At 45.0% G+C, this 21,002-nt stretch overlaps 2 protein-coding genes and 1 non-coding gene across 3 annotated transcripts in view; 2 read left to right on the forward strand and 1 right to left on the reverse strand.

Moving 5' to 3' along the window:
• Positions 1-12,296, forward strand: part of Odf2 (outer dense fiber of sperm tails 2) — a 39,856-nt gene extending 27,560 nt beyond the window's left edge. Inside the window, 12 exon segments of the mRNA XM_071601010.1 lie at positions 5-190; positions 598-707; positions 2,768-2,903; positions 5,050-5,160; positions 5,312-5,416; positions 6,480-6,638; positions 7,891-8,008; positions 8,011-8,075; positions 8,077-8,141; positions 9,542-9,704; positions 10,139-10,264; positions 11,108-12,296. Of these exon segments, the coding sequence (XP_071457111.1) occupies positions 5-190; positions 598-707; positions 2,768-2,903; positions 5,050-5,160; positions 5,312-5,416; positions 6,480-6,638; positions 7,891-8,008; positions 8,011-8,075; positions 8,077-8,141; positions 9,542-9,704; positions 10,139-10,264; positions 11,108-11,296 (1,533 nt within the window). The 3' untranslated portion in view covers positions 11,297-12,296.
• A 2,363-nt stretch (positions 12,297-14,659) lies between these two features.
• The window catches only part of Gle1 (GLE1 RNA export mediator), a 30,334-nt gene continuing 23,991 nt past the window's right edge, over positions 14,660-21,002 (forward strand). The window contains exons 1-2 of the mRNA XM_027943384.2: positions 14,660-14,829; positions 17,927-18,148. Coding sequence (XP_027799185.1) covers positions 14,731-14,829; positions 17,927-18,148 — 321 coding nt within the window. The 5' untranslated portion in view covers positions 14,660-14,730. The remainder of the gene's footprint in view (positions 14,830-17,926; positions 18,149-21,002) is intronic.
• Trnav-cac (transfer RNA valine (anticodon CAC)) lies at positions 16,317-16,389 on the reverse strand. Its single transcript has one exon. It is a non-coding gene; the product is annotated as a tRNA-Val (tRNA).

A 21,002-nucleotide genomic window follows, 5' to 3' on the forward strand; every position in this document is an offset into this window, starting at 1 on the left:
CCAGAATTTAGAGCGCAGTGGGAACCAGCACAAGGCGGAAGTGGAGGCAATTATGGAGCAGCTGAAGGAACTGAAGCAAAAGGGAGATCGAGACAAAGATACCTTGAAGAAGGCCATCCGAGCCCAGAAGGAGCGCGCTGAGAAGAGTGAGGAGTACGCTGAGCAGCTGCATGTGCAACTTGCCGACAAGGTAGCAGGCTGGGGCTGGCATCTTGCTGCCCCAGGAGGGTTGGATGGTGGGGTGGGTAGATAGAAGCGATGGGTGTTGAATGGAGGGACGATGGTAGTGGAAAGGAATGAACTGGAGAGATGGATGGCTGGGGTGGGGAATTTGGGGAGACTCAGAGGGGAAAAGGAGGAGATGGGTCTGGAACAATTCAGACCTGTCAACATTGTAGGTCGGAATGATGACAGACAGGATGTGTGTGGTGCTGGGCATCTGGGAACAGCACAGCCTCCTGCTGTCACTCCTGGTGCTCTAGAGAGAGGGGACAGAATGAGGTTCAGGTTGTCAGGGGGAGAGGTGAGCCCCAGCCTCACCTTCCTGAAGCCTGGTGCTGACCCCAGGCTGACATGCCCGCTGTCCTGTGTTCCCAGGATCTTTATGTTGCTGAAGCTTTATCCACTCTGGAATCATGGAGGAGCCGCTACAACCAGGTTGTGAAAGACAAGGGCGACCTTGAGCTGGAAATTATTGTCCTGAACGAGTACGTCTTTGTGTTAGGAGAGGAGGCTGATTGAAGGACTTCAGGGTACAGGAGGAAGGAGTCAGGCACCCTGAGGTCAAGGCTCACAGGAATGCCATGATCTCTCTGGGTTGGGGTTGACTGGGCCGAGATGTGGGCAGCCCTGAGCCAGGCTGTGTTTGGAGCTCATGCAAGCTCTGGCCCGGCCCTGGACTCCCACGCCACTTGCAAGCACTCTGAGGGGGTGGTGGGCTTGCTTCTGTGGTCCCAGAAGCCCAAGTCTGGTCCAAACCTGCAGTATGGTACATGGGCACGCTGACTTCCTTGTTTCCTATTCTTGGGGGATGGAGCAGAAGGTGTTTCCTGTGTCCCCTTTCTTGTTTGACTAGTGGTAAGCAGCTGTCTGTCAATGTCCACTGGTCAGCAGGTCCGTGCTATGGCATGGGAGTAGGGGCAAAAATGGCCTCAGGTTGTTGTGACTGAACTCAACTTTTTTGCTATTTGTGAATTGTCAACAGTGAGCACTCAGTCATTCTCAATGTCAGCTATGGGCTATGGCAATGAGAAGACAAATGTACTGCCTGCCGTTGCTCCAGCGGAGAAGATGGGCTGCAAGAGACAGAATCCCATGGGCTGAGGATGGGTAACAGGGAGAGGCCACAGCTTAGCTTCGCAAATACATGCTGATAACCTGCCATGTGCTGGGCCTTATGCCCAGTGCTGTCCTCAGAGTTCTCCATCTAGTGGGAGAAAAGAAATCATTAAGGTAGAAGGATAGTGGTACAAATGAGAGTGAGGAAGAGATGTCCTAATAGGGACAGTTTTTAAGGGTAAGAAGGAGTTTGCCACATAAAATGAGATGTTTGGTTGGGCCCAGTTAGTGCTCTACAAGTTTTTTTAAACTTATTTTTAAAATATTTTTTATTTTTTTTGGGTAGCGGATATTGAACTCAGGGGCACTGGACCACTGAGCCACATCCCCAGCCCTGTTTTGTATTTTAGAGACAGGGTCTCACTGAGTTGCTTAGCGCTTTGCTTTTGCTGAGGCTGGCTTTGAACTCTCAATCCTCCTGCCTCAGCTTCCTGAGTGGCTGGGATTACAGATGTGTGCCATCATGCCTAGCTACTGCACAAGTTTTTGCTGAATATACACTTTCAGTGAACAGTACTGGGAACACAGCTAGGGATAAAGTCAGGGGTAGAGCACTTGACCCAGTGTGCACAAGGCCCTGGATTTGATCCCCAGCACCAAAACAAAAAACAAAACCAAGTGAGAGCACATGCAGAGTCAAGGTTTTATGATATGTTTGAGGTCAAAAGGCTAGGAAGCATCTGTGAGGCCTAGGACTCCAATGTGTCAGGTCTGATCCCAGACATAATGAGAATGAGGGAAAAGGAAAAAGGGCACAGTCTGCTACCTCCCCAAATGACATCTTTACTGGCACTTAGACCTCTCCCCATACATACTCATTGCTAGCTGGGTGTTCATACCCAAGAACAAGTCAGTAGAGGCACCTGGCAATATCTGTGGGGAGCAAAGTCCAATGTGTCCAGTGCCCTGTTGGTGAATAATGCCTGGCCAGTAATCTGTGGCCACCACTTGGGAGGTCAGGAAACAATTCCAAAGGAATCTTTCATAACACCAAGGCCCTATGAGCTGAGAGAGCAAGTGAGTGCCAGGGGAGCTGGGAGGGACCATGTCCCTGGTTCTCGTCTTCAGGGAGCGTCTTGGCTTCATAGAGAAAGAAGGATGTATTCTTTCTTTCTCTTTTTTTTTTTTTTTCCACTTCTGGGCTTTGAACCCAGGGATTCAAACATGCTAGGCGAGTGCTCTGCTCCCCTGAGCTACACCCCCAGCCCCTGCACATACTTAAGTCATCATTTATGATTGAACTACTATAGATTGCTTCTTGGAGTGAGTATCATGGGAGACAAATCTTAGAGGATTTAACTAGGTAGCAACATGCTAAGAGATGAGACCTGGCATGGGTAGGGATACTTGGTGCCACTCCTCACAAAGACCTGAGCTCCCCAGAACCTGTGGAATTTATTCGATCTGCTGTCATTTTGCAACCTTCCAGCCGGGTGACAGATCTTGTAAACCAGCAACAAACCTTGGAGGAGAAGATGCGGGAAGATCGAGACAGTCTGGTGGAGAGACTGCATCGGCAGACTGCTGAGTATTCTGCCTTCAAGTTGGAGAACGAGAGGCTGAAGGTCTGTTGGGAACTTCTAACCAGGCAGAATGGAGAACCCAAGGCCAATAGTGGGACAGGCCTGGGCTACAGAGATGAGCCAGGGGACTTCAGAGAGCCTTCAGGCAGCTAAAGGGCATGTTCTCCAGGCTATGAGCCCTGGGCTTAGGTGTGCACTCCACCTGTCACTAGTTGAAGGGCCTGGGTGAGACACTGTGTTGCTTATTGCTGAAGTTCCCTGAGCTGAGGGAGAAGAGGGTCCTCATGGGAATATGGTAATGCATGAGAAGTGTTTTATATGGCGTGCTTAGCCAGCCCCTGTGAGATGGATCTGACCAACTTTGAGGTTAACCTTGGTTCTCTTGGGGGACTGCTGGGCCCCTTCACATGCATTCATTCTCACTTCAGCCTCTTAGTTATATAATGATGAAGTAATATAATGATGATCTTCATTTGGAATAAGACCAAGGAAACTGGGTTAGGGGTATAGGTCAGTGGTAGAGCACTTGCCTAGCATGTGTGAAGCCCTGGGTTCCACCTGCAGCACCTCAGAAACAAACAAACCAGAAACTGAGGTTTGGAAAAAGTCAAGTTTCTTGCCGGGATTTTGCCCTGGGAATTTTGAGAGTGGAACTTGAACCTAACCTGAGTCTCAGCTTTGGAGATACACGCTCCCAGCAGCCAGGTCAGAGGCACCTGAGCAGAGATGGACTCTAGAGAGACATCTTTTTTTTGGGGGGTACCAGGGATTGAACTAAGGGGCACTCGACCACTGAAGCCACATTATTAGAGACAGAGTCTCACTGAGTTGCTTAGTGCCTCGCTAAATTGCTTAGGCTGGCTTTGAACTCACGAGCCTCCTGCCTCCGCCTCCTGAGCTGCTGGGATTATAGGTGTGTGCCACTGTGCCCTAGGTAGAGAGACATCTTTGATCTTGGGCATGGCATTATAAGTTTTTTTTCCCCCTGATTTGTTAAGTAAGATTGATTTTAAGTAGGTATGGAAAAGAATATACATCTGATAATTTTCTTTATTTTATTTTTTATTTTTTAATTTTTTTAATATTTATTTTTCAGTTTTCGGTGGATACAACATCTTTATTTTATTTTTATGTGGTGCTGAGGATCGAACCCAGCGCCCCGCGCATGTGGGGCGAGCGCATTACCGCTTGAGCCACATCCCCAGCCCAAGCCACATGGGTAGGCAAGCTCTCTACCACTGAGCCACAACCCTAGCCCCTTGCTTTTCTTATTTCACAGACATCTTTTTAGACCCATTTTTTTTAAAGCTTTATCTATTTATTTTTATTTTTGTTTTGTTTTTTTGAGATGGGGTCTTACTATGTTGTCCAGGCTAGCCTTGAACTTGAGATTCTCCCATCTCAGCCTCTTGAGTTAGGTGTGTACCATGGTGCCGGCTTTTTTTTTTTTTTTTTTTTTTTTAAAATCACTGCTTGTTATTTTACTGTATTTTGATACTATGATTTATACTTATACTGTCTTATCAAAGGTGGTCTTTTGGGTTAGAGGAGGAGATTTATTGACTTGAGAAGAAAATTACAGCATATTGTTAATTTAAAAAGTATGTTGCAAAGTAGTAAGTGAAGTATTATCCCATTCTTGCTGACAAATATAAAATAAGCACAGAACTGTAGATATATAACCATATCATAGGTATTTTGCATTATAATTTGTGTGTCTAGGTTTATGCCCCCCTCCTTTTTTTTTTTTTTTTTTTTGGTACTGGGGATAAAACCCAGGGCCTCACACACATACTAGGCAAGGCAAGCAATTACTGTATCATTGAGTCACACCACCAACCCTCCATTTTCTTGAACAATTCTATATTGCTTTTGAAATAAAAAATGACATTTATTAGCTGAGCGTGGTGGCAAACACCTATAATCACAAGAGGATTGCAACTTAATGAGACCCAATTTAGTGAGGCCCTAAACCCCTGGGTTCAGTCCCCAGTAGTTTAAAAAAAAAAAAAAAAAAATTTGTATCCATTTTCACCTGAGTTGGCTACTTTAGGAATCTTACCTGGAGACTCTCAAGGAAAGCTGCTGTGTGGGTTAGAGTAGGGCCTTTCCTTTGCTGGCTTCTGGGAATAGAGTTGAGGGCCACCTGATCCAGAACTGATAGTTCTCAGAGTATCATCCCTTCTAGGCGAGCTTCGCCCCGATGGAGGACAAGCTCAACCAGGCCCACATTGAGGTCCAACAGCTGAAGGCATCAGTGAAGAACTATGAGGGGATGATCGACAACTATAAGAGTCAGGTAAACCCTAGTCCTCCAAGCTATGCCCACCTCACTACCATCGGGCAGGAGGCTCACCACCTTCGTTTTCCAGGAAGCAGTGGGCATGGCTGGTGGTTCTTAGCCAAATTTGCTTCTATCTAATGTGTCCCATTGCATTGTTGATCCCTAGGTGATGAAAACCAGATTGGAGGCTGATGAAGTGGCTGCCCAGCTAGAACGCTGTGACAAAGAGAACAAGATCCTTAAAGACGAGATGAACAAAGAGATTGAGGCGGTACTGCTCCCCTTCCTTGCTTTCTTCCTTACCCAGTTCTAATGTCTAATTTCATGACTGTGAATCTATCTCCAATGTGTGCCTTTAACCCTGCCTGATTTGGATGACAAAGAGTAACATTTCCCATGGGTGAGCCGGTCTGCTTCACCACAAATACGCTCTCTCCTTTCTTTTTATCTTGTCCTCTCTTTTCTTCTCTCTCTCATGCTTATTATGCCTTTTTTCCCTTGTGGTTTTTTCCCCTCTTCTCTTGCAGTTCTTTTTTGTGGTGGTGTGGGGATCAACCCAGGGTTGATGAGTATGTGTCTATAATTGAGCTATATCCCCAGATTCCACTTTTTTTTTTTTTTATATCTTTATTTATTTATTTTTATGTGGTCCTCATGCAAGGCAAGTGCTCTACCACTGAACTACAGCCCCAGCCCCCAGATTCCACTTATTTAAAAAAACAGAACCAAAAAACCCTCCTGCATGGAGCATCAAAGAGGACTCTTATGAAGATACCTAGGTCTCGGTTTTTTTTGTGTGTGTGTGGTGCTGGGGATTGAACCCAGGGCCTTTGTATATGCAAGGCAAACACTCTACCAACTGAGCTATATCCTCAGCACACCCTCCCCCCCTTTTTTTTTGATACTGGGGATTTAATCCAGGGGCACTTTTTATTTTTCATTTTGAGACAAGGTCTCACTAAGTAAGTAACCTAGGGTCTTGCTAAGTTGCTGAGGCTGGTTTTGAACTTGCAATCATCCTTCCCCAGCCTCCCAAACGCCTGGGATTACAGGTGTGCACTGCTGCCTCCAGTAAGGTCTTGGCTTTTTAGTTTATGGTTGCCACTGTTATTTGATGACTAAACGAATGACAAGCTCAAGTGGCAAAGCAGGCTCAAGTAAGTACCACAGAAAGCAGCTGGACACCTGCAGGGAGAGCAGGCCACGCTTTTGCCTGTGGGTTTTGCAGGATCCTCTTGGGATTCTAGGCAGCCCTGCCCTAACTCCAGAGGACTCTTGTCTGGCCCCAGTGGTAGCTGGGCCTGTGCCAATGGTGGGCTTCTCTTCCTGCTCAGGCACGTCGGCAGTTCCAGTCCCAGCTGGCTGACCTGCAGCAGCTGCCTGACATCCTCAAGATCACGGAGGCTAAGCTGGCCGAATGTCAAGACCAGTTGCAGGGCTATGAGAGGAAGAACATCGACCTTACAGCCATCATATCAGACCTGCGCAGCCGGGTAAGGGACTGGCAGAAAGGGTCCCACGACCTAGCCCGAGCAGGGGCCCGCTTACCAAGATGAGCTGCACGCCCCCCGAGGAAGGACCACTTCCTTTTTCTTGGCTGCTGCTTTTTGAAAGGAGTGAGCTATCATCAGTGCTGTGAAATAAAAGTCTGGTGTGCCAAATACCTCGTGTTTGGACAAAGTGATTGTAGTCATAGGAGCCGTCACTCGTTTGAAGCCCTTGGGCCCGCCGGTGGTTGCCCCGTTCTGAGTGCTCTGTGCTCCCCTGCCTCTGACTATACTCTGCTTCTAATCCTCTGCCCCACAGCCACAGATGGGAGACCCCAAATTTTCCCTATTTGCATCTCTCTCTAGCTTTAACTGCTCTCCTTATTCTTCACAGATGCACTGAGATTCTGTCCTGAGAGACAGAAGCAAGCAGTTCCTTGCTCCAGAATCAGTCTGCCTCTGGGTTACTGGAACCATGCCTACTGCCTGCAGTGTCTAAGAACTCATAAGCCACTCATTTTCGGTGTGACCTTGGGCAGGACCCTTCCCCTCTCTCAACCTGTTTCCTTGGAGTAGTCATGAAGGGAGCTATTGTTTGAGCACCTGCTCTATACTATTCTCTGATTTCTTTCCCTAGGGAATGTATTATTTCCTCATTTATAGAAAGTAGCCCAAGGCCTAGAGGGGAGAAGTAATTATAACATCATACAGCAACTTGGTACCAATAGATCTACCTGGTTCCCAAGCCCATGTCTGCAGACTCTCAACTTAAAATTTTCTCAGTTAACCCTGAGCACGCTCAGCCTTTTGAGCCCTGATGATATGCGGCTTTTGCCTAAAGCAACCCCTGGGTAACTTTAAATTTGCCAGCCTGGAAGAATGGACAGCTGTTTGATTGCCTTGCTTGCATTTGTCCCCAGTTAGGGAAAACTGGTAACATAATTGGTAAAACCACATGGTCCATTGTATGGGATACCATCTGCTTCTGCCTTCTCATGTCTTCCCAATCACAGCTGGGCCTCCAAGTGGCCTCTCCTGATCAAGAAAGCATCATCCCGGTGGTTCTTCAGCATCCAACCTGGCTTCTCCCGGTTTGGAGTGGGGCCTGACCTGTCCCCGCTCTCCTTTCTCTTCCAGGTTGTGTGTTGAGACTTGGACAGCTGCTGAGGGCAGTGTGCCTCTTTCCTGGGTGTGGATGACAGGTCACAGGAGAAGAGAAAATTCTTTCATAAACCAGTCTGTGTTCCTGTCATTGTAGATCGAACACCAGGGGGACAAGCTGGAGATGGCGAGAGAGAAACATCAGGCTTCCCAGAAGGAAAATAAACAGCTGAGTCTGAAGGTGGATGAACTGGAGAGGTTAGAGGCACTTGGTCCCATCTCTTCCTAGGACCTGAGACTTTCGGCCACTTAGCTGATTTGTGCTTAGTGTGCGGAAGTATTTGAGGGACTCAAGGCCCTGGAAGGTGCTAGGCAGACCTCAGAGGAGAAGCTGCTTCTATTCCAGTGGTAAGCCTCGTTGGGAGAGAGGAAGGGGGTCTCAGCCTGGAGGGATGCTATCTGATGGTGTGACCAAGGTCAGCCCACCTGAAGGTACATCTATTCCAGAGGCAGCTCAAGGGCTGGGGATGTGGCTCAGTGATAGAGCTCTTGCCTGGCATGCATGAGGCCCTTGGGTTTTATCCATAGCAAAACACACACACACACACACATTTATACACACAGAGGAAGGCTCCATCCAAGCAAATTGGCAGGGCCAATTAGAAAAGAGCAGCCAGGACACTGCAGCAGGAGGGTGGGCACTTCCTCTCTCTCTCTTCCCTGTGTTTCCGATCCTCTTCCTCATGACCACTCTGATATGACTTTTCTCTGTTATTTATGGACTATTGGAGGCAGATGTGAGGCATGCTCCTTTCAGAATCAAGCCCTGACCTTGAGTCCCAGTTCTGTTATGTAATTGCATTGTGAGCTTGAATAAATCATTTAACTGCTTTGAACCTTAGTTTCCTCGAATTGAGGAAAGGTGAAGGTAGGGATGGTAATCTACCTGATAGAGTTATTTGGAGTCTTCGTTGAGAGGATTCTCACAGAAAGCTTAAGCGCATTACCTGGCATAGAAAGATGTTCATTATAGGTTAATATATATTTGTTAGCTGGTATTCCAGTTTTAAATATGAGGAAACTGGGCTGAGGAGAGGCTGTGACTGGTACCTGCTAAAGCTGTGACTTAGACCTGTCACTGGCTGCCTCCAGTTCTGCATTAGCATCTATAAATGGAGAGCAGGACCTTCTACACTTCACCTCTGTTCCACCCTGTTGGCCTGGAAAATGCAGCCAACTCCATCAGGACTTGCAGCACTCCTTAAATTGGAAGGCACCTGAAAGGGCAGTGGGGATAGAATGTGAACCCACGGATGGCCATGACTGCCCTATGGCTGTCCCATGAGATGCTGAGTGGTCAACCAAAGTCCCTTTGCTGAGGGAGACAGCAGTGAATAGCAGAAGTTAAAGGCACAGATTTTGATGATAGTCCTGCCTGCTGAGCTGCCCTTCAGCCAGTGATTTCCCCTCTCTGAGCCTCAGTTCCTTCATCTCTGCAGTGGGGATGATAATGGCAGGCCCTTGGTGAGCTGCAGGTTGCTGTACTCCATTTGACAACGTGCACGAGTATGGCGCATGCCTGGTGTGGACTTGTTCTTGCACTCTTCATACTGTTCTCTAACAGCTGTTCCAGTCACACAGTGCAGTGGCCACCCTGCTAACCTGCAGATTTCTTTTGGTTTCTTCCCATGGCTCCTTGGAGATTTTTGGCGTGATGAGACCCCCAGTCCAGGGGTGATGGCGCCCCCCTGGCTGGGTGGAACATACAGGTGGATTAGCACAGGATCTGATTGAGTCCTTTCACATAGGAAACTGGAGGCGACCAATGCCCAGAATGTCGAGTTCCTCCAGGTGATTGCCAAGAGGGAGGAAGCCATCCACCAGTCCCAGCTGCGGCTGGAGGAGAAAACCCGGGAATGTGGGTCACTGGCAAGGCAGCTGGAGAGCGCCCTTGAAGATGCCAGGAGGCAGGTCAGTCTCAATTCCATTCACAACATTCTGTTATCTTGGGCAAATCACCTAGCCTTTCTATGCCTATTCCCTCATCTGAAGAAATATAGTAGTTCCTGCCTCATTAATTTGTTGGATGAGTATTTATTGTAGAGGGTTCAGCACTTTCTATACATGATTGCTATTTACTTTCTGCCCTCTTGGGACTTAGGCAGTTCTGCTACATCTCAGGTGATGACTCATGGGGCGCTGGGCAAGGGCGAGCAGTATAGCTGGGTTGCAGGAGCAGACCCCATGGTTATCCTACCCTGAAGCTCCAGTAGAAGGCTTTCCATACCCACATCAAGTGCTGTCTGGAACCAGGTTGTGAGAGATCCAGGAGGGCCACTGCACTTGTCTTTGCCCGTGTTACCTGTGTCAGGTTAGCCAGCCCCACCTCTCTGTCTTCTGTGCAGGTGGAACAAACCAAGGAGCAGGCACTCTCCAAGGAGCGAGCAGCCCAGAACAAAATCTTGGACCTTGAGACCCAGCTGAGCAGGACCAAAACTGAACTCAGCCAGCTGCTGCGGACCCGTGATGATGTGAGTTGGACTGGGGGAATGGGCCGGGGGAATGGGCCAGAAGACTGAGATTTTAGCTTTCTGGGGCCTGCAGGGGAAGGTGTTCTGATGAAACTGTTTTTATGAACTTCATACTGTTTTTATGAACTTCATACAGTTTCATTGTTTTCTGGGTTGTTTTTTTCCCCATCTCTTAAGGGTATCCTTGGCAGATCTGCCTTCTTAAAAACAGTTTTTACAAGGTGTTTGTATCCCATAAAATTAACTCAAACTGTAGAATTCAATAAGTTTCAAAATAATACAAACTTGAACAATTAACCAGCACAATCTAAGTTTAGAATGTTTGGGGTTTTTTTTTGCAGGAGGGTTGCCTGGGATTGAACCCAGGGGTGCTTAACCACTGAACCACACCCCCAATTCTTTTTATTATTTTTTATTTAGAGACAGGGTCTTGCCAAATTGCTTTGGGCCTCACTAAGTTGCTGAGGCTGGCCTCAAAGTTGCGATCTTTCTGCCTCAGCTTCCTGAGTCTCTGGGATTATAGTGTGCCTCTCACCATTCCTGGCTAAGTTTAGAATGTTTTGTGTTTTTTTTTTTTAAATGCTCACGTGGTGGCACATGTTTATAGTCTCAGGGACTCAGGAGGCCAAGGCAGGAGGATCTCTTTTTGAGTCCAGTTGTTTCAGGTCTTGTCTCTTAAAAAAAAAAAAAAAAAAAAAAAAAAAACAAAAGAAACCCCCTACCCTTTAGCAATCTCTTCCATCTCCTCCAGTCCCTGGCACCCTCTAAAAAAGTCCCTGTGTGTCCAATTTGCCTGTTCCAGATGACTCACGTACTCTGCCCATGCTTGGCTTCTTCTCTTAGGCTGATCGACGCTACCAGAGCCGGCTGCAGGACCTTAAAGACCGCCTGGAGCAGTCCGAGAGTACTAACCGCAGCATGCAGAACTATGTCCAGTTCCTAAAATCCTCATATGCCAACGTGTTTGGAGATAGTCCCTATACCTCCTATTTGACAAGCTCTCCCATCCGCTCCCGATCTCCCCCTCCCTGAGGCCAGCTATCTAGGGCCTGGAGCCCTGCCTAGTGCCCTGGCAACTGAGGTATTGCCAAGCCATAGCTGGAAAGCCTGTTGGTTTTCCTCTCTCGCAGTGATGAAGTATGTTTAGGGTCTTGTCCTTAGCTACCAACTCCAGAAGAGCCCCTAAAACAGCACAGGAGGAAGTGGGAAGCTCTTGGTTTTCTCCTCCCTCAGTTGCCTTATGGGAATTTCTCCTTGACAGGCCTTACATTTACTACTGCACTGGGGTACCAGATTTTTACTCACTTTGACTTTGCCAAGATTCTTCTTTCCTAAGTGAACATTTGGATTGGACTTTTTCCTCCAGTCCCTGTCCAGCCCTTGTCTTTTTAGGAATCTCTGTCCTGGGTTTTCTCTGATCTGAACTAGCAGGAGCCGCTCCTAGGTTGTGAGCATCTTCACTTGCTTTTTTTCTTATGGGTATGGTAGGGTGCAGTGTTTCCCCAAGGCCAGAGAAATCTCTCATGCTTGAATTTCCTTGAACCACTTGCCTCCAAGTATTTCACAGTAGATCCTCATAGAGGCTCATTTCCATCTGTCCTTTTACAAGCATAATCCCAATCACATTGGGCTTTTTTTCTTTTTGTATCTCTGGAATGCATTTATTCTTGAAATATTTGTGTCATTTTATAGAAAGTTTTTATAATTATTTAAATTCCTTTGGATTATTTCCTGTACTACCCACTCCCACCCCCTTTAAAAAAAAAAGAAAGAAAAACTAGTAAATACAGGAGAGAGAGTGAGTAAATGATTTCAAAGTACTTTGTGCATGAAGCACCAGGCTTTTCACTTCAGCCCAGCTTGGTTCTTTCTCCTTCATGTGCTTTCACTTGACAACGTGAGAGATGTCCAGAGGAATGAACTTTGTAAGGCATTGCTCAATGTTTTAGGCAGATCACTTTAGGAAGGGGATGGGATGTGCTTATAAAACATGACTTGGTTAAAAAGAATAAAATATGAATTGGTTTCTGAATTATAAGATCATGAACCATTTTTATTCAAATTTTCTTGCATTTAAAAGAATAGCCAGGGTGTAACTCAGTGGTAGAGTGCTTGCCTACCATGTGTAAGGGCTTGGGTTGGATCCTCATCACCACAAAAACAAAAAACAAATTTTAAGAAATAAAGAACACTTTTTTTTTTTTTTCCAAATTTTTATGCTAGGATTGAATCCAGGGGTGCTTTACCACTGAGCCACTTCCCCAGCCCTTTTTACATTTATTTTTTAAATACTTTTTTAGTTGTAGGTGGACAAAATATCTTTATTTTTGGTATGTGCTATTGAGGATGAACCCAGTGCCTTCCATATGCTAGGTGAACACTCTACCACTGAGCCACAACTCCTGTCCCCTCCCTTTTTTTAAAAAAAATTTTGAGACTTAGGGCCTTGCTAAGTTGCTGAGGCTGGCCTTGAACTTGAAATCCTCCTACCTCAGCCTCCAAAGTTGCTTGGAATACCAGGTGTACACCACCATGCCTGGCAAGAACAAATTCTTCAAAGAGAACAAATTGACACTGTAGTAAACCCTAGCCTTTCTTCTAGCCGGTGATGGCCTTCTGGTCTTGGGTTTTGTCATTTCAGCCATTCTAACCCACATCCACAACTCCAGAGGTTTCTTTGTCCACAAAGACAATCCCCTCCACACCCAGACCCACAGCATCTGGATTTCAAAGACCAGAAAACTCATCACCATTTATTGGTGAGTGGACATTTGTCCTTTCCAACTTTCAGTTGTTCAAAGGAAGTTCATTTAAAAAAACTACAGCATCCATTGCCACAAAACTGAGCCTATTTTCTTACCCTTTATGTAAATGGATTTGAACTTATGAGTCCTTTCCAAGAAAGGACAGTCTGCAAACTTAAGCAAATGTGCACAGATATCTGTATAACTTCTCAATTTTGCCAAATTACTGAAAACATCCTCAGTGCAGTGTTAAAAATGTCCAGATGCTGCAAGAAATCAGGCCTGTGCTGAAGTTACTCAGCAAGGCAAACTTATGCAGAAGGATGTGCTACAGAACAGTGAACAGTCTGGCAAGCAAGCGTGTGTAGGCAGGTAGTCTGTCTGCTTTTATCCATATCGGCACTGCGCTTGCTCTGATAGAAGGAGTTCAGGGTTACCATCTATGTGATTGGCTCTGAGGAGGGCAAAGGGAAGGGCTACAGTTAAAATGGCTAGACTGGATACAGGTTGGGAATCTCAAACTAGCTCTGATTGAATCTTAATATCCCACTTTTACACTTAAGCCTAAATACTATGTTCTGAAAATAGACCACCAGACTTTCTATTTCTTAGGAGTGCAAAGCCAAGCTGTTTAACTGGTGAGGGAAGGGTCTTTTTTGAAGGGTACACTCCTGGAGGACTCTCCCAACAATTATTTTTTGTAAAATATTAGAAAAAGTCCAGGGAGTTTGTTAAAAAAAAAAAACAAAAAAAAAAAAACAGAAAATAAAAATGGTTTTACCAAGTGAGGTTGTGCATGTCTGAATTCCAATTACTCAGGAGGCTGAGGCAGGAGGATCACAAGTTGGAAGCCACCTAGACTAATTGGTGAGATTTCTGTCTCAAAAAAGTAAAAACGAATAGAGATGTAGCCACGTGGTAGAGTGCCTCTGGTCTCAATCTAGTTTCCAAAAACATAATTTTAGTGTTTTTTAGCATATTTACCAAGGTGTGCCACCATCACCATTATCTAATTCTGAGCCATCTTCACCACCCCAAGAAGAAACCCATGCCCATTAGCAGTCACTACCCTGTTCCCTGCACCTTTCCTGCCCCTGGCAACTACTAATAAAGTCTCTTCCATGGATTTGCCTATTATGGACATTTCGCATAAATGGAATCACGAGGCCTTTCCTGACTGGCTTCTTGGCAAAATGCTTTAAAGGTTTGTGTTGTTGTATCAGACCTTTTTTTTTTTTTTTCTTTAGAATAATTTCATTGCATGGATATACATATAACATTTATCCAGTCACTAACTGGATATTTGGGTTGCTTGCATTATGACTACGGCTGCTATGAACATTATTATATAAAGTTTTCGTGTGGGTGTGTTCATTTCTCTGCTTTATACGCGGGAGAAATGTTAACTCTACTTAGCCATTTGAGGAACGACTCAAGTTTACATTCCCACGAGCAGTGTGAAAAGGTTCCAGTTTCTCCAAATCCTTGCTAAGGGCGCAGGATTTTCTGCAAAGGCTCACTTCGCTCTGCACAAGCACCCTCTGCAGCTTAACCTGCATTTGCGCCCGGAGGCGTGGCTTGGACCGTTAGGAACGGGGCTACGCTCCCTGCGCAGCGCTGCGTGCGCGCCCCGGAAGCGGAAGCAGGCGCCCTTTCCCGGCGGCTGATTCGAGGGCTTGTTTTGACACCAGAGGCGCCTCAGAAGGTGCCGCCGGACTGGCCATGCCGTCCGAGGGTCGCTGCTGGGAGACCCTGCAGGCACTGCGCAATTCCAGCAAAGGTCGTCTCTGCTACCATCGCGACTGGTTGCTGCGGGGCGAGGTGAGCGGCGGCCGCGAAGAGGAATAGGCCCTGTCAACGCCGGCGACTGGGCCCTGCTCTTTCCCCGCCCTGGGACGCCCAGCGCGGGGAAACCCGTGCGTTCTAGCGTCCTGCGTGCATTTCTTTACTGCTGTGTGAGCGTGTCCCTCCCTCCTATTCTAGATTCTCGAGGGGCTGCCTTACTTCAGAGGTACTCTTCCGTCTGAGGCTTCATCGCCATCCCAGCCGGAGTTAGGTACCTCCTCCTGTTGTCAAAGCAACCCTGGCTTCTCCGGCTCTGTTAATTTTCCCACATGCTGGGATCTCCGGGAGTAGCGGAGAGTGAATCACATGGTCACTGATTTACTGTTGCTGCCAGTGAAACGACCAAATGTTTAGATGTCATTGGGCGAATCTGTTAGTGGGGGCGGGCGTGGTCACTGAACCTAGTATTCGCAAAGTCCTGTACTAGAGGTGGGGGGAGGTGGAGACAGTTAAAGCCGACTCCTATTCACTGGTTGCAGATAACCTATCTACAGATGTCTCCGGCAGTTTCAAAGAATGTAGACCTTACATTGTAAGGTTGATTCCTAGTCTGGTATTTTCAAACCACCAGACTCAGGTTGTGCATTCTTAGCGGGAATGCCACAGAAATGACGCTATATTCTCAATAAGTCAGGTGAAGACACCCACAGATGTCAACCCACCTTAACACACTGATGATGCTCACCTTGATCCACCTGTTCATGTTGGTATCTGCTGAGTCTCTCCACCTAATTCCTTTTCACTTTCATAGTTGATTATTATTTTGCAGGGAGGTTTTCCAGAGATTTCCAATATGTCTTTTCCTCATTAAACCTTTTCTCCTCAACCTGAGAATTCATACATGTTTTCCGCCTGAATCAGTCACCTCTCTGATGTTGCCAAATGGTGTTTTTGTATCTTCCCTGCTCCCTCTGTTTTTTGGTTGGCATTTTATTGTAAAGAAGAGCTTTCTTTTCTCCTCTGATTATTTATTTCAATATGGACTCATGGGTTCCTGTTTTATTCAATGAGATATCTATTACTATCATTATTCATTTACTTATTTTGTTTTAAATGTCTCAGATTTGTCCAATGGAAGCCTCCCTCCCAAAATCCCTTGGGATTGAGCCCAGTTGAATTGAACTACAGGTTAGGCAAGTGCTCTAGAATTGAGACATAAGACCCAGGAGCCTCTTTGTCAACTCTTGGGTTCCTTTGATATGTTTTCATTTCTTTTGGCACAATAAAGTGTCCCAGGTTTAAATTGTATTTTCCCTGTTCCTGGACTCAGCAGTTTCTCCAAAGAGCTTTACTTTTTTTAATTTTTATGGTGGTACTATAGATGGAACCCAGGATCTCACACATGCTAAGCAAGCATTCTACCACTGAGCTACATCCCTACCCCTTTTATTTTTTATTTATTTATTTTGAGGCAGAATCTTGCTAACTTGCCAATGCTGGCCTTGAATTTTTTTTTTCTTTTTTGGTGGTGCTGGGGATTGAACCCAGGGCCATGTGCATGTGAGGCAAGCACTCTACCAACTGAGCTATATCCCCAGCCCATACAAATTCTTTATGTATTAGAGAATAGTAGTCCTATATCAATTATCCTAGTTCATTTGTTGAAATTTTTCTTTATGGTGGTTTTTAAAAATATTTGCTCCTGTAATTTATTTTGGTATAAAGAATGAGTAAAAGGTATTATCTCCGCAATATGTTTTTAATATTGACCTTGTTATTATAGAGTATGTATCAGCGTGTTGGCTTTTTGCCCAGATTGTCCATCAGGGGTTGAATGCCTGTTTGTTGTACATGTGATGTGAACCTATTATCTAGATTAGTATTTCTCAACCACTTTACTTGGGATTGAACCCCGGGGGGCTATACCACTCCCAGTCCTTTTGATTTTGAGATAGGGTTTTGCAAAGTTGCTGAGTCTGGCCTCAAACTTGAGAGTCTCCTTCTCAGCCTCCTGAGTTTATAGATGTGTGCCACCATGCCCAGCTCAACAGTATTTTGTTTTATTTTAGTACCAGGAATTGAACTCAGGGGCACTTAACCACTGAACCAGATCCCCAGCCCTTTCTTTCTTTTTTATTAGTTGTAGATGGACACAATACCTTTATTTTATTTATTTTTATGTGGTGCCAGGGATCGAACCCAGTGCCTCAAGCATGCTTAGTCAAGTGCTCTGCCACTGAGCCACAACCCCAGTTCATCCCCAGCCCTTTTTATGTTTTATTTTGAGATAGAGTCTTGCTAAGGCCCTTGCTAACTTGCTGAAGCTGGCTTTGAACTTGGGATCCTCCTGCCTCATCCCCCCCCTCCACAGTCACTGGTGTTAGATGTGCGCCACCACACCTGGCTCAACCAGTATTTTTTAAAAAATATTTATTTTTTGTAGTTGGACACAATATATTTATTTATTTATTTATTTATTTTTATGTGGTGCTGAGGATGGAACCAAGGGCCTTGCATGTGTGAGGCGAGCAATCTACCACTGAGCCATAACCCCAGCCCCTCAACCAGTATTTTAATGTGACTAATACTCCACTGTAATCATAATGTTTATGACAATTTACTTCAAAATTCCTCTCATGTTCTATTCTTTTCCAGTGTTTTAGATTAGTTTTTTTTAGGGAGGGGTATACTGGGGTTGAACTCAGGGGCACTCGACCACTGAGCCACATCCCCAGCCCTGTTTTGTATTTTATTAGAGACAGGGTCTCACCGAGTTGCTTAATGCCTTACTTTTGCTGAGGCTGGTTTTGAACTTGCAATCCTGTCTCAGCCTCCTAAGCCTCTGGGATTACAGGTGTATTCCACTGTGCCTGGTTTAGATTAGTTTAATGGCAATATTCGCACAGTGTGCCTTTTCATGCAGTTAAAATTGTTATAGTCATATTTTCTTTAGAAGAACAGATGTTGGGGTCATTACCAAGGAACTATACTTTTTATCCCTGATTGTTAATGCAGTTACTTCGAGTCTTTGGTATTTATTTATTTGGTCCCTAGTGTTCAGTAAGGCATGTAGTGGATTATGCTTGATCAGTGGACATGCAAGTTGTGTTTAACTTGGGCTTCTTCTTTCTAGGATGCTTTAGAAGAATGTGTGTCTCTTCCCAAGCTGTCCCCTTATTCTGGATGGGTGGTAGATCACATCCTACCGTACAAACAAGAGAACCCCGTTCCCTCAGAGACTTCACTTTCATCTGGATCTGCTTCTGCCCTAGACCAACCCTCAGTAGTCCCCAGATCTCCAGTTGGAAGCTCTGCCCTCTCACCAGCATTGCCTGCAACACCAAATGGAGCCCAGGTAAAATGTGATTAGTTGAAGACAGAACACATAGTAATGGCAAAGTTGGAGTATATAAGAACCACATGGCTCTTCTACATAGAAAGTTTATGGTTTTAGTTTGTATCTAGTTCTTCATTTTAAAAATATTAGTCTTTTAGGGCTGGGATTGTGGCTCAGTGGTAGAGCACTTGCCTACCATGTGTGAGGCACTAGGTTCGATTCTCAGCATCGCATATAAACAAATATATAAATAAAGGTCCAACAATAACTAATAAAACATTTTAAAAAATATTAGTCTTTTAAAATCTTTATTTCTTTCCTTTTTTGTGGTGCTAGGGATTGAATCCATGGGCATCCTACCACTGAGCTACACCCCTAGCCCTTTATCTTTTATTTTGAGATAAGGTCTTGCTAAGTTGCCTAGGCTGACCTCAGACTTGGAATCATCCTGCCTCAGCCACCTGGGTAGCTGGATTACAGGCATGTACCACCATGCCAGGTTCTTTTAAAAATATTTCTAGCAGGCTGGGTGTGGTAGCACATACCTGTAATCCCAGCAGCTCAGGAGACTGAGGCAGAAGGATTACAGATTTAAAGCCAGCCTCATTAACTTAGTGAGGCCCTAAGAAACTTATAAAGCCCTGTCTTAAAAAAAAAAAAAGAGGGGAGCTGTGGTTGTGGGCTCAGTGGCTAAATGCTCCTGGGTTCAATCCCCTTCTACCAAATATATGTGTTTTTAGCAACTGAACATCATACACAAAAAAATCAACCTTCACCTAAACCTTTTATCTTATATAGATATTAACTCAAAATGATCACTGACTTAAAGGTAAAACTCTAAACTTTTTAGAAATAAAACTATAAAGTATAATTCATAAAAGGAAAATTGACAAATTGGACTTCATTAAAATGACAAATTTTGTTCTCTGAAAGACCATGTGAAGAGAGTACATACTGGAAGAAAACAGTTGCAAACTACCTGTCTGATGAAGTTTTTCTGTCTAGACTATATAAAGATCTCTTTAAATAAATAAAAAAATATAGGCAAGGGATATGACCAGACATTACCTAAGACAGTATATAGATGGCAAATATGCATGTGAAAATGTTTTTAACGTTATTAGCTACTAAGAAAATGTAAATTAAAACTACAGTGAGATAATATTGCACATCTATAAGAACAGTTAAAATGAAAAATATTGAGGGGCTGGGATTGTGGCTCAGTGGTAGAGTGCTTGCCTAGCATGCATGAGGCACTGGGTTCGATCCTCAGCACCACATAAAAATAAAATAAAGATATTGTGTCCACCTAAAACTAAAAAATACATATTAAAAAAAAGAAAGAAAGAAAAATAGTGAGAGCACTGAATTGTTGGTGAGGACATAGAAAGTCTGGATCTCACATATATTTTGGGTGGAAATACAGAATGGTTCTATACCCCAAGAAAGAACCATTTTTTTTTTTTTTTTTTTTTTTTGGTACTAGGGATTAAAATCGTGGCACTCAACCAGTGAGCCACATCCGCAGCCTATTTTGTATTTTATTTAGAGACAGAATCTCACTAAGTTGCTTAGTGCCTCACTGTTCCTGAGGCTGGCTTTAAACTTGCGATCCTCCTTTCTCAGCCTCCCAAGCCGCTGGGATTACAGGTGTGTGCTACTACACCCAGCCAAGACTCGTGCTTTGAGGGCTTGTTCCTTAGTGCATCAATGTTCAGAGGTCGGCTTCCTAGGAAGTGACTTGATCATGTGGGCCCTGACCTCATCAGTAGATTAATCCCTTGATGGGTTCATAGTTGATGACTTTATTGGGAGATGGGGGAATTTGTAGGAGGTAGGGCCTAGTTGTAGGAAATCGGTCACTGGGAGCACATACATAAAGGGCATTTCTTGATCCTGGTCCCTTCTTCTCTTTTTCTCTTTGCTTTCTGGCCACTGTGAGGTGAGCGCCTTTGCCTCCATCACACCCTCTATGCCTCACCATAGACCTGAAAACAATGCAACCAGGTGACTATGGGCAGAAATAAAGAGCCAAAATAAAGTGCGACTTACAGGGACTGGGGATATAGCTCAGTTCTGTAGAGTTCAATCCCCAGTACCCAAAAAAAGTTAATATACTATATAATTTCTTTTGTTTAACATTCTTGCATTCTTCTTTTTCACAGTACTGTGAATTAAACCAGGGCTTGGTGGCACACCCCTGTAATCCTAGCCATTCTGGAGGTGGAAGCAGGAGGATCACAATTTGAGGCCAGCCTCAGAAACTTAGTGATATCCTATCTCAAAATAAAAAGAACCAGGAATGGAGCTCAGTGGTAAAGCACCCTTGGGTTTAATCCCCAGTACCGAATGAAACAAATTTGTAATTCTTTTGCCTCAGCCTCCAAGTAGCTGGGATCATAGGCAGGTGCCACCACACCCAACCTTGTTTAATATTCTTTGTGTGTGTGTGTGTGTGTGTGGTACTGGGGATTGAGCCCAAGGATTACTGTACCATTTAGCTACATCCCTAGCCATTTTTATTTTTTATTTTGAGTCAGAGTCTAGCTAAATTGCCAAGGCTGGCCTTGAGCTTGTGATACCCTTGCCTCAGATTACAGGTATGTGCCACCCAGCCCGGTTTATTTAACATTCTCTAACCAACAAAAGTATCAGCTTGGAGAACAGAATAGGGTTTAGGGATGGAGGAGGAAATGACATGGCTACAAATGTAAGTGTGGTATGAAGTAGCTTTTTGGTGAGGGGAGAGAGTTCTGTATTTTTCTTTTTTTTCAATGCTAGGGATTAACCCCAGGGCCTTGTGTATACTAGGCAAATATTTATTGCTGAACTACACTCCTAGCCCCTGTATCTTGAGTGTGGAAGTGTTTAC

Source organism: Marmota flaviventris, chromosome 13 (assembly GCF_047511675.1).
Source record: "Marmota flaviventris isolate mMarFla1 chromosome 13, mMarFla1.hap1, whole genome shotgun sequence".
NCBI lineage: Eukaryota > Metazoa > Chordata > Mammalia > Rodentia > Sciuridae > Marmota > Marmota flaviventris.